Here is a 14,811-nt window from a genome sequence, read left to right on the forward strand (position 1 = left end):
ACTGTCAGAGAAAGTGGATTTTTTGCATCTGATTCACGTCTTTCATATCACTCCGCAATTATCAACCCCAGCGTATTTGTTTGCTAAGCGACGTCAACGTGTTTGTCAAACTATTTCTCTGCTGATCAACACTACGAATGGTAACAAATAAATTGTAAAAAGTATATATTTTTATTTTATTTCTATAGCACTTTTCATGCACAAGGCAGACACCGTGTGAAGTAATATTTTCGTTTTGGCAAGTAGCTGTGTAATAATTATCCCTGGTCATTATCCCGTTCTATACATTATCCCTGGGATAATGAATAGAACACCGGTCATCATTGAAAATAAGCCCCTTCAGGGGGTCGCAAGAGCCCCCCGCTTCGCGTCGGGTCCGGTTTGCCCTGTCTGGGCTTATTTTCCCGATAATGACCAGCGTTCTATACATTATCCCTAACTTATTTTTGTATGAGCTGCCAGCCTGGCTTGGACAATGGATGGGGTATTATTACCAATACTCTTTGTCTGGGATGCAATGAGGCATCAGACAATCATTTTAGCCTGAATACATACGTAAAAAGCACCAGGTTTCTAGTACCATGGACACTATCAGAGCGATAACCTCTTGAACTTACTGGATGTGGTAAGCTTCACCACGGGATGCATCTGCACACCACCGCCACATTAATAAAGGTAAGACGCAATATTTATTGCTTAAGATTTTGTTTTTTGCACTCAGGTGGTCGGCTATTTTAACTCTTGCAATTGATGTTAGCCATAGCCACCAAGTAGCCTAACTTATCCATGGTTTGCGTTCGTACAGTGTTGGGTATAGTGGGGATGAAAACACTGTTAGACACTACCAGCTTTAGGATTAGGACTGAATATGCCACAGACAAATAAAGTGGCATTGTTAACTAATGCAAATACATATTTTACTGTTTAAATTAATATTGCTTTCACAGGGCTCATCTCTTAAACACATGTGGTAAGTCAAGGTGATTTAATATCAGGTTAATAACAAGGCGATGAACGGATTTTAATTAAAGACCTCACTTCATATAACTGTAATGCATGATATTTAACCTCATATAATGTTATGTTATATGAGGTCACATGTTTAATAACTAACTCTTTTGTACGTATTGCTTGAATGTATAAGAATGTAGTACTGGATAAGATAAATGTTAATGAGGACCGGGGAGGGCCCGTGGATTTGATTTTAGAACTCTGTGAATGTCTAGGAAGACACAGAGCTCACGGCCCGGTTGGGCCAGTTCTTTTGCAAACAAACTCAGGTGATGTTGTTACTCAGCACAGTCACAATAAAGCCTTGATCATCCAACCCTAGTCCTTCTCGCCTTCCCGACCTCTCGTGATTTGTTCGAGTATTAGACCGTGGCTTTTATCCACGACATTAGTAAGCTACATGGGTATGCCCTCTTTCAGAACCTTTCATTTCCTGCACAAAAGAGAAAAAAAGAGTGCATCCTCATTGTACCCAGCACTTCTGAAAATGCACTTCCAAATGCGTCTCTGTCCCCAGCACATTTCAAACCAAACTGAAGCCCATGGCCTTCCCATAGTCTACTATCTGGGAAGCCGTTCAGTGTGAGCCATTCATTGGTTTAGGATGTGTGGTGTGTATCAACGAATTAGGGTTATCATCCTGCGGAACCAGTGGTAGTGTCTCAATGTCTGCTGCTGCCTGTTAATAGTGAAAGCGGTGTGCGAGACACAGGGGGCTGGGGAGCCAAGCCCCCCTGATTGTCCCCCTGACCCCTGACTCTAACCCTACTGCAACATTTTGGAACAAGACACGGGCATAAGAATAATGTCATAAATTGGAGTCAAGGATTTGTGGCGTCGTAGAATCTTCAAATAACGTTTGAAGATTTTTTCAAAACACTACACACAATTAGCAAAACCACACAGAAAATTAGCAGAACACCTCAGACCGAAATGAAACACTCTTGTCAAAACGATACAGTCATTTATCAAAACCATATTTTGTCACCATATGAAACAAACACGCTTCAGATGACTGAATTCTGTCTGAACCAGTTACACACTGCTGGTGCTAACCTTTAACAGTTTTTTTTAGATCCCGATCCCGGTCTTTTTTATTCTTTCAAACGGAACTGTTTTGCATATGGTATGACCGCCTTCGGCACATGCTCAAAATTGCCCTATATGGTAAGGAGTCGGACAGTCAGCCATACATTCCTTTAAGTATGTGGTCATCTTCTGCAGTTAATGGGGGTACGTCAGTACGCTACGGCCCCAGAGTCTCTGGCGCCGTGTGAGGCCCTCCTATGAATTCAGAGGTGTTTTTGCTGCTTTCCACTATTGATGTATATAGGTATATAGGCCTGATAATACACATAGTTAATTTAAAAGTAATGGTTAATTTCTCCCATACTCCCCAGATCATGTTTAGCTTAGAACTGCATCCCGCAGTTTATACAGTTGTATTTAGTTAAATATTTTTCCGGCGACCGCATAGCTTGCTACGGGCATGGTGTGCACACAGTCAGGTGATCCCAAGCAACCAATGTTCACGTCCTGCAATACAAGGCGCTATCGAGAAGAATTATCAATACATTTGACAGATAGTGATAATTATAGGACTATGATGGTAGTTTATGTTAGGTGTTAATATATGTGTCAAGTGTTAATATATGATTACGCCCTTACTTTGAAGGGACAATGTGATGACGTCACTACGTTGAAGCAACCCGTGGGTCAACTGTCGCCGTTGTTCTGTTGTTGTTGTTGGAACTGACTGGACAGTAGTCAGTCATGTATTCTAGAGAATAAATACGCCAAAGGCTAAAGAGAACCTATCGATCTGCTTATTCTTCACCACGCAAGAGAAGAGGAGTCACCGCTCCATCTAAGCTTAACTGTTTACCACTATGGATGATCAATACATATAACGGATAGTGATATTTATAGGTTTGTGATTGTAGTTTACCACTATGGAGGATCAATACATGTAGCATATAATGATAATTATAGGTCTATGATGGTAGTTTACCACTATTGATGATCAATACATATAAGAGATAGTGATAATTTTAGGTCTATGATGGTAGTTTACCACTATGGATGATCAATAGAAGAGTTTGGTTCCAAAACACTAAATCCATTTTGATCAATTTGAGTAAAAAAATGTACTCAAGTGTTTTATTTGCCACGAAAGCGGTATGATGAAAACTACTATTTTCTGTTTCAAACTTTCATTTAGCTTATTGAGGTTATAATAACATTACAATTTTTTAACTTCTACTCCTTACATTTTTTAAATGTTTGTTATCAACAAGGTTGTAAAATCTGCTGATGTCGTTGCCAAATATTGTGAATAAGTAACAATAATAACATTGATCATGGTAAGCCCAATAATGAAGGCCTACCGCAATTATAAACACGAAAAATAGCGAAAATATGTATCCCTTCTCTATAATGCACACTGGATGAACAATACACATTTCGTCTTTCCTAGCCAAAGTTATGAGGGGGGGACACATAATTTGATAGATTTTACTTTCAACCTGCCAAAATATGTATCCCCTTTTCATTGTACTAAAATGTGTTCATTTTCAATGGGCATAAATGCGGCTGAAACAGGTGCATTCCAAACTTTTCAACCTTAACATTTTAATGTAACATTATAGGCATTATGGCCTTTAGAAAAATGGCTTTTTTGGGGGAGGTTGGGTAGTGCACTATCGGCCCCAGTGGCCTAAGCGTTTGTCCTTAATGGTATTTTTTCCCCTACCATTACTTTTACTTTTATATTTTACAGAGCACCTATTATGCTTTTTCGACTTTTATGACCTATAAACGTTGTTATAACGATTTATAGTCATGTTTAACCATAATAAAGTGTCAAATAATGATGTACATGCATTTAGACGTATTCCCTGCTGACCGTCTGGGGTGGCTGTGCAGAGCGCTCAACACTAGGGACGCCGGTCACGATTCACTTGAGGGGTCTGGCTGCAGACATCCACCCACACGCTCCAGACATCCACCCACAGCACTTCCGCTGCAGACATCCACCGACAGTAACATCCACCAGCACACCGGAAATTGCAAAAAAAAATGAAAATGTCGTTTTGCACTGCGCAAGCGCGAGTTGCAAATTCTATTGCCGACGTGCGAAAGGGACGGGACTGCACGAAGCTATGTGACACGTTCGGTTCAGCTGCACTTGGAGGTTATGGTAGGTGACTATTCAAAACAGCGATACAATTATAATTGCACGAGACTTGCATTTCTTTACCGATCTATTAGTTTCATTAAGTTTATATTTTTTCATCAAACAAATAACCGAACGTTACACCAACATGAAGCATTGTTGTTTTAATCCACACTGACGTGGAAAACGCTAGCTAGGTTTCATTTTTGCAAGATAGGCAAATGTTTTTTTGCAAACGTTATAGCGTATAGTCAGTCGGTCTTATTAAATGATTTTACAGATTTGTAGATGTGTTGCGAGTGTAACTGTGTGTTCACACCAAACGCGAAATTTGTCGTCTGTTCGCGTTGTCGCCGAAGTTTTGTCGCGCCACACATCATAATCTGTCGCTGTGCAAGTTTTGTCGAATTTGTCGCGCCACAACAAGATAACCACCATTGCATGTCTTTACCTTTTGTGGAAGAGGGAGAGACGTCGGAGGACCCGACTCAGTATATTCATAATATTGTAATGACCACGGAAGAGGCAGTGAATGAAGTATTGAATAGACAGAGATTTATTAGATAGGCCTACTACCTAATAAACCGTTGGAACACACAAGACCGGAAACATAGCAACGCTGGTAAACAAACCCCGAGAAGCCCAATCCCTATGAGAGCTCCCCGCGCTACGGCCATCCGGAGGCGCACAGAGCTTTTGGCCGTGATATTATATATACAAATATTATATTATATACTATTATATTATATATAGAGCTCCAGGAGTCGCAAACGGCAACATTCACTTTCTCCTCCATGCTGCAGTTCACCCCGGACTGCACTGCACTGAGTTTGACGGTTGAACGCTGATTGGCTGTTACGTTACTATGGCGACACATTAGTGCCATAATTCACTAATGTGATAAAAGATGCATTCGGGCGTATTATATCATTCCACACGCGTAGATATTAACTGCGAGCGCGCAAATGATCTCTGCGTGCGTGCAAATTACCTTTGCGTGCGCAAAACAGCCTCTCGCGAACGCAAATTACCTCTGCGCGCACAAAACAGCCTCTCGCGCGTAACAGCCTCTCGCGAAAGATGTTTTGCGCTCTCGCTCGAATTTAATTTTGGCACTATGGGGGAGGGAACCAAGGCAGGGCGGGCTTTCCTGTGATTGGCCGTTTCTGAAGCGCGATATTTGATTGACAGCCCTCCTCCCATTCAATGGCTGAAACCTCAACCGCGTCTGGGCAGGTCCCTTCAGGTAAGAAACCCTTGGCTGAATTCGGGCATTTGTGATGACCAAAAACTACGGCTTGTATAAAATTTCATCTACGTATGTTTCTGAGAAATATGTTAGTGTAGCTAAACATCAACATTAGTCTTTGTATAGTTGTATAGTCTTTGTATTGTTATTATTACTTAGTACTTACTTACTTACTACTAGATTGTTTAAATGTAATTTTGGCAGTTCCATGTACCATTCACACTTACATTGCATTAAATACAATAGAGCCAATAGGAGAACAATAAATTATCATATTGTGATAGAATTTAGATCAATATCAATATAAAACATGTTACACAAACACGGTTCCATATTTATTGACAATATCAGTAAACATGTTGAAGAACAGTTGAAGGTCATATTAAGTGTTAAACAGAAGTGTTTAAATCCAGCATGGTAATTCCTGTTCTTTTTAGGTCATTAAAATGATCAATAGTTATCGATATCGATGTATGGTTTAGGTAAATATACAATATACATCAATAAGCATGTACAAGAGTGGCCTTGTGTGTATACAAGTGTAAATATTGACTTTCTGACTTGTGCCTTATTAGAAATGGATCCTCTCCCTAATGTTTACTTTTTGTCTTTTATTTGATTTGATGTCCTGCAGACATATATACCACCTTTGTTTATGTTCTGTAAAAGAAAACTCAATAATAAGCAAATGACAAAAAAAAAAGAATGACGTGACATTCAACAACTAAGTCAGAAATCTAGTGCACTGTTACCTAAAAGACAGAGTTAAATTAGATAATTTATCTACAAGAGAACTTGCATGGCACACAAGGAGTTAGACTGATTTAACTGAATGAGAAGTTTATTTATACAATGAATCAGGTTCACATCAACATGCCTTGACAGTGCATTGCACAAAATATACAACTCCTGCCTACACATATGCTCAAAATAATCCAAATCAATAGGCTCTCTTGTGAGTCCCAGATCAAACTTGGACAGGAGCCGGGTCAGGATCTGTCTCCTTATGGTGTCCTGAGAAGAGAGAATGCAAGTGAAAAAATAAATACATATCTCTCTCCATATGAGAAACAAAAGGTGTGTGTGTGTGTGTTGTGTGTGTGTGTGTGTGTGTGTGTGTGTGTGTGTGTGTGTGTGTGTGTGTGTGTGTGTGTGTGTGTGTGTGTGTCTGAACACACGGAAATTCCATTGGCAGTTAATTTCAATATCCATTATTACAGCTCGACTATGGATATTGTGGTACAGCTGACCGACATACCTCCATACTAGATGCTGGAACAGAAACTCTGTGAAATCTGTGTCACAAACATGGGGGGTGAGGGGAAATGAACATCCATCAACTTTTGACCAATGCCATAACCAGCAAGTTTGTAAAATAATATTTACAATCCATTAATGTATTTTTAGGTTAACAAACAGAATATGCACGTTAACCCTACAATAGTTCAGTTAGCCTAATCACGTAATAGTCATTGTTGCCAGCCAGACATCGCGCTAAGTAATGTAAACCCTAAAGATAACGTTAGCTATTCGTTAGCGTTAGCTGTGGTTAACGACTAAGTAATAACGTTAATCTAGACTAAACAAAGTTTAGCTACACTAACATATTTCTCAGAAACATACGTGGATGAAATTTTACACAAGCCATAGTTTTCGTTCATCACAAATGGCCGAATTCAGCTAAGGGTTTCTTACCTGAAGGGACCTGCCCAGACGCGGTTGTCTTCTGAGTTTCAGCCATTGAATGAGAGGAGGGCTGAGCAGGGCTGTCAACTAAATATCGCGCTTCAGAAACGGCCAATCACAAGAAAGCCCGCCCTGCCTTGGTTCCCTCCCCCATAGTGCCAAATTCGAGCGAGAGGGCAGAACATCTTTCGCGAGAGGCTGTACGCGCGATAGGCTGTTTTGCGCGCGCAGAGATAATTTGCGCGCAAGCAGAGATCATTTTCGCGCTTGCAGTTAATATCTACGCGTGTGGAATAATATAATACGCCCGAATGCTGTTGAATGCTGATTGGCTGTCATCACGCGAAATTCGTGTCAAAGTTCAAATATTTAAACTCGAGCGAATTTGTCGCGCCACACATCCTATCAGCTGTTCATCCCCGCTGTAGTGGCTGAGAAGTGTGATATCATTCAATTGACAAAATAAATCTTTAAATATTCGATCAGTCTATTTAGTTCATACAATCTGTTTATAACTAAGAGATCATAACACTTAGTTCCGTTAAAAGGGGTAAAAGAGATAAAAAATGTAATAAAACGGATAAAAGTTAATGAATTACTGTTATAGCCTACCCTGTCTCAGATTCTAAATGTTCAATGTCCCCCAGTCAATAGGGTGCTGGGGTTCGGACAGTTCATAAAACATATGACAGAGAGAAACAGATGTAAAGTACAGTATGAGGTAGAAATATATCTTATCATTAATTATATGCCAATAGATAAAGTTAATGCTCTGAAGGGACAATAATTGCTGCACACCCCTAATAAATATTACGTTTTTCCATTTTTCAACCTGTTTTGTGTAGACTACCACTACTGAATTACCGGCCTTTATAGCTTGCTGGGCTGTGAAAATTTATCGTCTTAGATCTTAATTTTTTCTATAATTACAACATCAATTGTAACATTTTTTTTCTGTCTTTTGTAGATGCCTCAGTCGTTTTTTAACGATGTTTCAAAGCCAGAAGTCCCCTTTGATTTTCAGGAAGACATGGAGGTCTTCCTTAACATGCCAGCTGAGGAGGATCTTCAAGTCAACGCCATGTTCCTGGGTCGCTGTGTGTGTGTGTGTGTGTGTGTGTGTGTGTGTGTGTGTGTGTGTGTGTTTGTTTTATTTTTTTATGACTTTACTTATTCACTTTGGTTACACACAGAGCTAAGTTAAAACACAGACTTGAGTTTGTCGTATTTAAAAATGGGCAAATAAGGTGGTCCAGCAGCACAAGGTAAAACAATATTATAGACAATTAGAGGCAGATATTAAATTAATGATGGTTCAGAGTAAGAATGTAGGAATGCAAAAGTGCAAATAACATAAATATGTTGGAGTACAGTCGAACCTTATGATATTACGACAGCAGAACGTAACATAACTAGACCTAATATAAATATGTCAGAAAAGGAGAAGCTATAGAGGAATTGTTCTAACTATTCCTGTCCATTCATACATAGTTGCTGTATTTAAAATAATTAATAGCCTCATCTCTAATGCCCTTCAGCTTTACAATACGAATATCAATTTGTGTCCTATCAAATATAAAATTGAGATGATTGCAGTATAACACAGAAGGAATTCTGAATTAAGAATTCTGAATAAGGTGTGTGTATTTACAGAAAGAGAAGAGCCATAAGCTCCAGCTTAAAGTCAACAGCGAGTGTCAAGTCTTCTGTCCAAAACCGGAAGCGTTTATCCGATTTTATACCGTAATTTGTAACGTTCATTTATGTACACACATTTATTTTATTTTCCGATTTTTATTTTTCGATTTCCGGTGTGCAGGTGGATGTTTCTGTGCGTGGATGTCTGCAGCGGAAGTTCTGTGGGTGGATGTCTGGAGTGTGGCTGTTTCCCAATGTGTGGGTGGATGTCCGCAGGCAGACTCTCTTGGAATTTCCGGGATTCATCTACGTAGAACAATCCAGATTTTTCCATGTATGGTAATGCCCTTCGCAGGTCTTCCGGAAGGTAACCAATCACAACGGAGTGGGGTTGGCAGGAGGGGGGCGAGGAGGCAGAGAAGGATGAAGCCGAATGTTGACAGAGAATGCTGAAAGCGCCCAGATGAGAGGAAGTGTTTCCAGAAAATCTACATAGTTTTTTGTGCTGTGATTCGTGTCAGGTTGCTCTATAGGAGTAATTAATAAGAAATTAAGACCAGAAAAGTGGTATAATAGGAGATCTTTAAGTAGTTTTGAAACCAGTACTTTTACACTTTTTACTTGAGTAAAAGGCTTGAGTTGATACTTCAACTTCTACAGAAGTATTTTCAAACCCTAGTATCTCCCCTAGTACTTCTACATGAGTAATGAATGTGAATACTTTTGACACCTCTGCCGTTCTTCATAGAATATGCCTTAATTTTGCTCTCCAAGGGCAGCAGATTGATGCATTTAACTTTAAAAAGCACAACATTTTCTTCCGGAGGAGCATGTCCCTGGACCCCCCTAGAGGGTTGGAGCCACCCACCATAGTCTGAACTTTTGGTAACTTCTGCTAATGGACATAAAGAAGCTCTGAAGACCTGCAACCAATACATTTGGGTGATTTCACTCAGTTAGGAACTCCCGAAACAAAAGGACAATTCCACCAAAGAGAGACTCCACATCTTCAAACACACACACACACACACACACACACACACACACACACACACACACACACACACACACACACACACACACACACACACACACACACACACACACACACACCACAGTCTCATACAACAGTCCGAGAGTTTAACTCTCTCAGCTTTTCCTGAGTAAATAGTGATAATTATTCTTATATCATCAAAATATCTTCCTTGCTACAGTGGATGCTCAAATTCCCACCACCAAAACACCTCCATTAGGCTATATGATAAAATCCTAAAATAAGAAGTCACATTTAGATTCATACAACATGTGCATGCAGGTGTGTGTGCGTTCCTGTGTGTGTGTGTGTGTGTGTGTGCGTTCCTGTGTGTGTGTGTGTATGTGTGTGTGTGTGTATGTGTGTGTGTGTGTGTGTGTGTGTGTGTGTGTGTGTGTGTGTGTGTGTGTGTGTGTGTGTGTGTGTGTGTGTGTGTGTGTGTGTGTGTGTAAATGCGTGTATAAAATCATTACCTTGAACTTCCCCACAAATCTCTGGTCATTGGAGCCATCAGAGTCATTGGCCTTGCCCCGGTAGAGGTCAAACGAGGTCACCCAGTCATCGAACGGACCGAACACCACCTCCAGCTCCTTATCATACAGCTACACATACACACAACAATATAAGAGGATATATGTGTTTAACAGCGTATATGTTTGTATGTGGGAGCGGGAGTGTGTGTGTACCAGTAGTGTAGCTAGTTTGGTTGGGGTCAGCGCTCCTTTTGTTTTCTGCTTCTTCTCTGTATCTGATTGGCTGCTGACTGTCAAATCAAAAGCATCACAGCAAAAATAAATAACAGATAAATAAACCATGACTTCTGTCCCGTTTGGGATGTGGCCTCGGTAAAGCAAGGTTACAGATGTAATTTGGCCTGGTGCCTAGGCTGTGAGGGTCAGGCTGACTTTAGAGACGTCAGAGAACTCGACACAGTCGTTTATGAATCATAATATCGTCTGGAGGCGCACAAAGCTTTTGGCCGTGATAATATGGATGATATGATATAGATATCTATTTATTATATGATATTATTTAGATATAGAGCTCCAGGACTGTAACGCAAGTGTTGTACACTTCTTTGTTATTTTGATAACCGTTCTGCTGTTGGTGTTATGGCGCATTACACGTCGGACTCTCGTCTCTTGTATTTCCACAACGAGACTCGCAGTGGGGGTTTTCTCAGCCATGGTTGAGAAGGAATTGGGGGAAAGGAACTTTGGCTTCGACTGCCTGAAGTACATGAACCACGACATGGAGGGATAGGGATCGTCTCCCGCTTGAGCCCTGCTTCCCGCTGCTCGCTGCCGAGGGACCACCGCCTCGGCGCTGCCCGCTGCAGTAAGCGGTGGTGCCTAAGCGCTGCCCGCTGTCCGCTGCCGAGGCGGTGGTCCCTCCGCTCCGGTGGGAGACAACCGCGGTCAAGAATCGCGGGAAACAATCCCTTTCTCCTCCATGTCGTGGTTCAGTCTACTTCAGATTGATGTGGACGTGGAAGAACCAGAGACGTCGGAGAACCCGACGCAGTCGTTTGAGATTCATGATGTTGTCTGGAGGCCCACACAGCTTTTGGCGGTGATAATATGTATTATATGATATAGATATCTATGCATAATATGATATTATTTAGATATAGAGCTCCAGGTCTCCCGCCGGAGCACCTGGAGTCTCATCTCATCTCATCTCATTTTCGTCCGCTTATCCGGGGTCGGGTCGCGGGGGGAGCAGCTCAAGCAGGGGGCCCCAGACTTCCCTTTCCCGGGCCACATTGACCAACTCGACGGGGGGATCCCGAGGCGTTCCCAGGCCAGTGTTGAGATATAATCTCTCCACCTAGTCCTGGGTCTTCTCCGAGGTCTCCTCCCCACTGGATGTGCCTGAAACACCTCCCAAGGAAGGCGCCCAGTGGGCATCCTTACCAGATGCCCGAACCACCTCAGCTGACTCCTTTCTAAGTAAAGGAGCAGCGGCTCTAATCCGAGTTCCTCACGGATGGCTGAGCTTCTCACCCTATCCCTAAGGGAGACGCCAGCCACCCTTCTGAGAAAACTCATCTCGGCCGCTTGTACCCGCGATCTCGTCCTTTCGGTCATCACCCAGCCCTCATGACCATAGGTGAGGATAGGAACGAAGATCGACCGGTAGATCGAGAGCTTTGCCTTGCGGCTCAGCTCTCTTTTCGTTACAACGGTGCGGTAAAGCGAACGCAATACCGCCCCCGCTGCTCCGATTCTCCGGCCAATCTCACACTCCATAGTAACCTCACTCGCGAACAAGACCCCGAGGTACTTGAACTCCTTCACTTGGGCTAAGGACTCATTTCCTACCCGGAGTAAGCAATCCATCGGTTTCCTGCTAAGAGTCATGGCCTCAGATTTAGCGGTGCTGATCCTCATCCCAGCCGCTTCACACTCGGCCGCCAGCCGATCCAGTGAGTGCTGAAGGTCACAGGCCGATGATCCAATGAGGACCACATCATCTGCAAAAAGCAGTGACGAGATCCTCAGACCACCGAACTGCAACCCCTCCCCACCACGACTACGCCTCGACATCCTGTCCATGTATATCACAAACAGGATTGGTGACAAGGCGCAGCCCTGGCGGAGACCAGCACCCACTGAGAACGAAACTGACTGGCTGCCGAGGACGCGAACACAGCTCTCGCTTTGGGAGTACAGGGATTGGATGGCCCTGAGGATAGACCCCCTTACCCCATACTCCCGCAGCACCTCCCACAGTTTCTCCCGGGGGACCCGGTCATATGCCTTCTCCAGATCCACAAAACACATGTAGATCCACAATATCCATAGTCGGGATTTATGAGTATCCCCACACCCGCCCGGCGCCTCACGCCCTTGGCAACTCCGGAGAAGAATAGAGTCCAACCCTTATCCAGGAGTACGGTACCAGAGCTGACACTGTGCGTGGAGGTAAGCCCCACCAGCACCCGGAGTGTTCGAGATTATTTACAGAACACGGCCAAAGGCTGTGTGCGCCTCGCCATTGCGATACATCCACTGTAAACAGAACCCATGGTACCGTGGCTGCAAGCTGCTTAGGGCCACACCCCCACCAGGGGCCCACTAATATCTATATTAAAGCATCCATAAAGCAGCATGTCATGGGACCTTTAAAGCCAACGTAACAACCGCAGCCATGGCTCTGTGTGGCGTAGGAGCATCTACAGAACTCTCTTTTGCCACAACCGAATAAAATACTTCAGCAAACTGTAAAATAGGATCCAAAGGGTGAGGTGCATGACTAATAGACGTTTAGAATGATTTTTTTAGAACTAATTACTCCTTTTAACATTGCTGTGGTGACAATTATATTAAAAGTGTTTTATGTTGATAATACTATAATCTTACTACTATAATAGCAGGCCTGTCGCACCAGTTGCTCATGTGCGCATGTACCATGCAGCCTGCAGATAATACACACATACCCAGCACGCGTGAACGCATACATACACCGCAAGCACACACATACACACCGCATACACACACCGCACATGCACAAGAACATACATTGAAACCCACACACACTGTGGCAACCCGACCCGGGCCAATTAAAGATATGCAGAGCACCAGAGGAACAGGTGGAGAAGCGGGGCTTAAATAGCCTGCTTCCCCACTCATTCAGGGCTCTCCCAGCCCTGGAGCTCCTGTACGGAGAGACCGGTCGGTCCTCGTGGGTGACGGGATTCCACCCACGGGGGATAGGACCGTCGATTCTTCCCAGGTTTTTTCGTTGTTGTATTATTTTCAGTATTAGACTTTGCTTGATTTTGGATTAAACATGCCTTTTTGGCTTTTGTCCAGCGAACCCGGCACTCACCGTGCCGGGTTGCCACAGCACGCACGCACGCACACCGCACGTCAAGACAAAGGCAGCGACACATACACGGAAGCGCACTTACATGCACGCACATACACACACACGCACATACCATACTTCAAGACAAAGGCAGCGACACACTCGCCGAGCTAAGACGTTATGTTTTCTTTAACGTAACAGCTCCGCCATCGACACACACGCAGGTAAGAACACACACGCAAACACCGCAGCGACACTCGCCCCTGTCTGTATCTGTGCTTTGCCTGCCACTCAACTGCTCACACCTGGACTGCATCAGCTCATCAACTCCCCTTCAAATACACCTGGTTTCCCTGCAGTCATCACCAGATCGTACTTCGAGATACCGTGGTAGTTACTCGTACCTGGCTCCAGTATATACACTTTCTAGTTGTTGCTCCTGCTGAAATCTTGTGCCTCACCTTTGTTCTCTTTGCCTATACTGTAGTTTGCCTGCCTACTTCACTCCCTCCAGCCTGATGCATCCCACTCTCCAACCTGCCTCCTGCCTCACTCCTGGTTAAACAAAATAAACCTGTTAACCTTCACTCCAACTCCTGTCCAGTTTCTGTGTTCTGCTCTTGAGTCCAGCAGCTATCGCTCCCCTAGCATAAACATAACGATTCCGCCATCGACACACACTCAGGTTAGAATACACACGCACGCGCACACACCGCAGCGACACTCGCCCAGGTAAGGCATTATGTTTTTAAACATAACTGCTCCGCCATCGACACACGCGCCCAGTTAAGAACACACCGCAGCAATACACTCGCCCAGGTAAGAAAACTCCTGTGCTCATTAAAGTTGAATCCATCTCCATCACTGACACATACAAACTCCTTGGAACCCACATCAGCAATAACCTCAAATGGAAAATAAACGCAGACCACATCTACAAAAAAGCCCAGCAAAGACTTTTCCATCTCCGTCAGCTCAAGAAGTTCAGGGTAAGGTCCCATCTTCTGCTCCACTTCTACACAGCCATCGTAGAAAGCATCCTCACCTTCTCCATCACAGTCTGGTTCGGCAGTCTAGACTCACTCTCCCGGAAGAAACTACAACGCATCATAAATAGAGCATCCAAAATTATTGGCACACCCCTTCCATCCCTTGATTCACTCTACCACAAACGGACACTACGCAGAGCACGGAAAATCATCTCCG

General features: G+C 43.3%; 1 protein-coding gene across 1 annotated transcript in view; it reads right to left on the bottom strand.

Moving 5' to 3' along the window:
* fer1l6 (fer-1 like family member 6) overlaps positions 1-14,811 on the bottom strand; it is a 147,591-nt gene that overhangs the window by 20,712 nt on the left and 112,068 nt on the right. Inside the window, exons 32-33 of the mRNA XM_030381757.1 lie at positions 10,479-10,555; positions 10,266-10,394 (exon numbers count right to left, since the gene is read on the bottom strand). Of these exons, the coding sequence (XP_030237617.1) occupies positions 10,266-10,394; positions 10,479-10,555 (206 nt within the window). The remainder of the gene's footprint in view (positions 1-10,265; positions 10,395-10,478; positions 10,556-14,811) is intronic.

The sequence above is a fragment of the Gadus morhua genome, chromosome 16 (genome assembly GCF_902167405.1).
Source record: "Gadus morhua chromosome 16, gadMor3.0, whole genome shotgun sequence".
Classification (NCBI taxonomy): Eukaryota; Metazoa; Chordata; class Actinopteri; order Gadiformes; family Gadidae; genus Gadus; species Gadus morhua.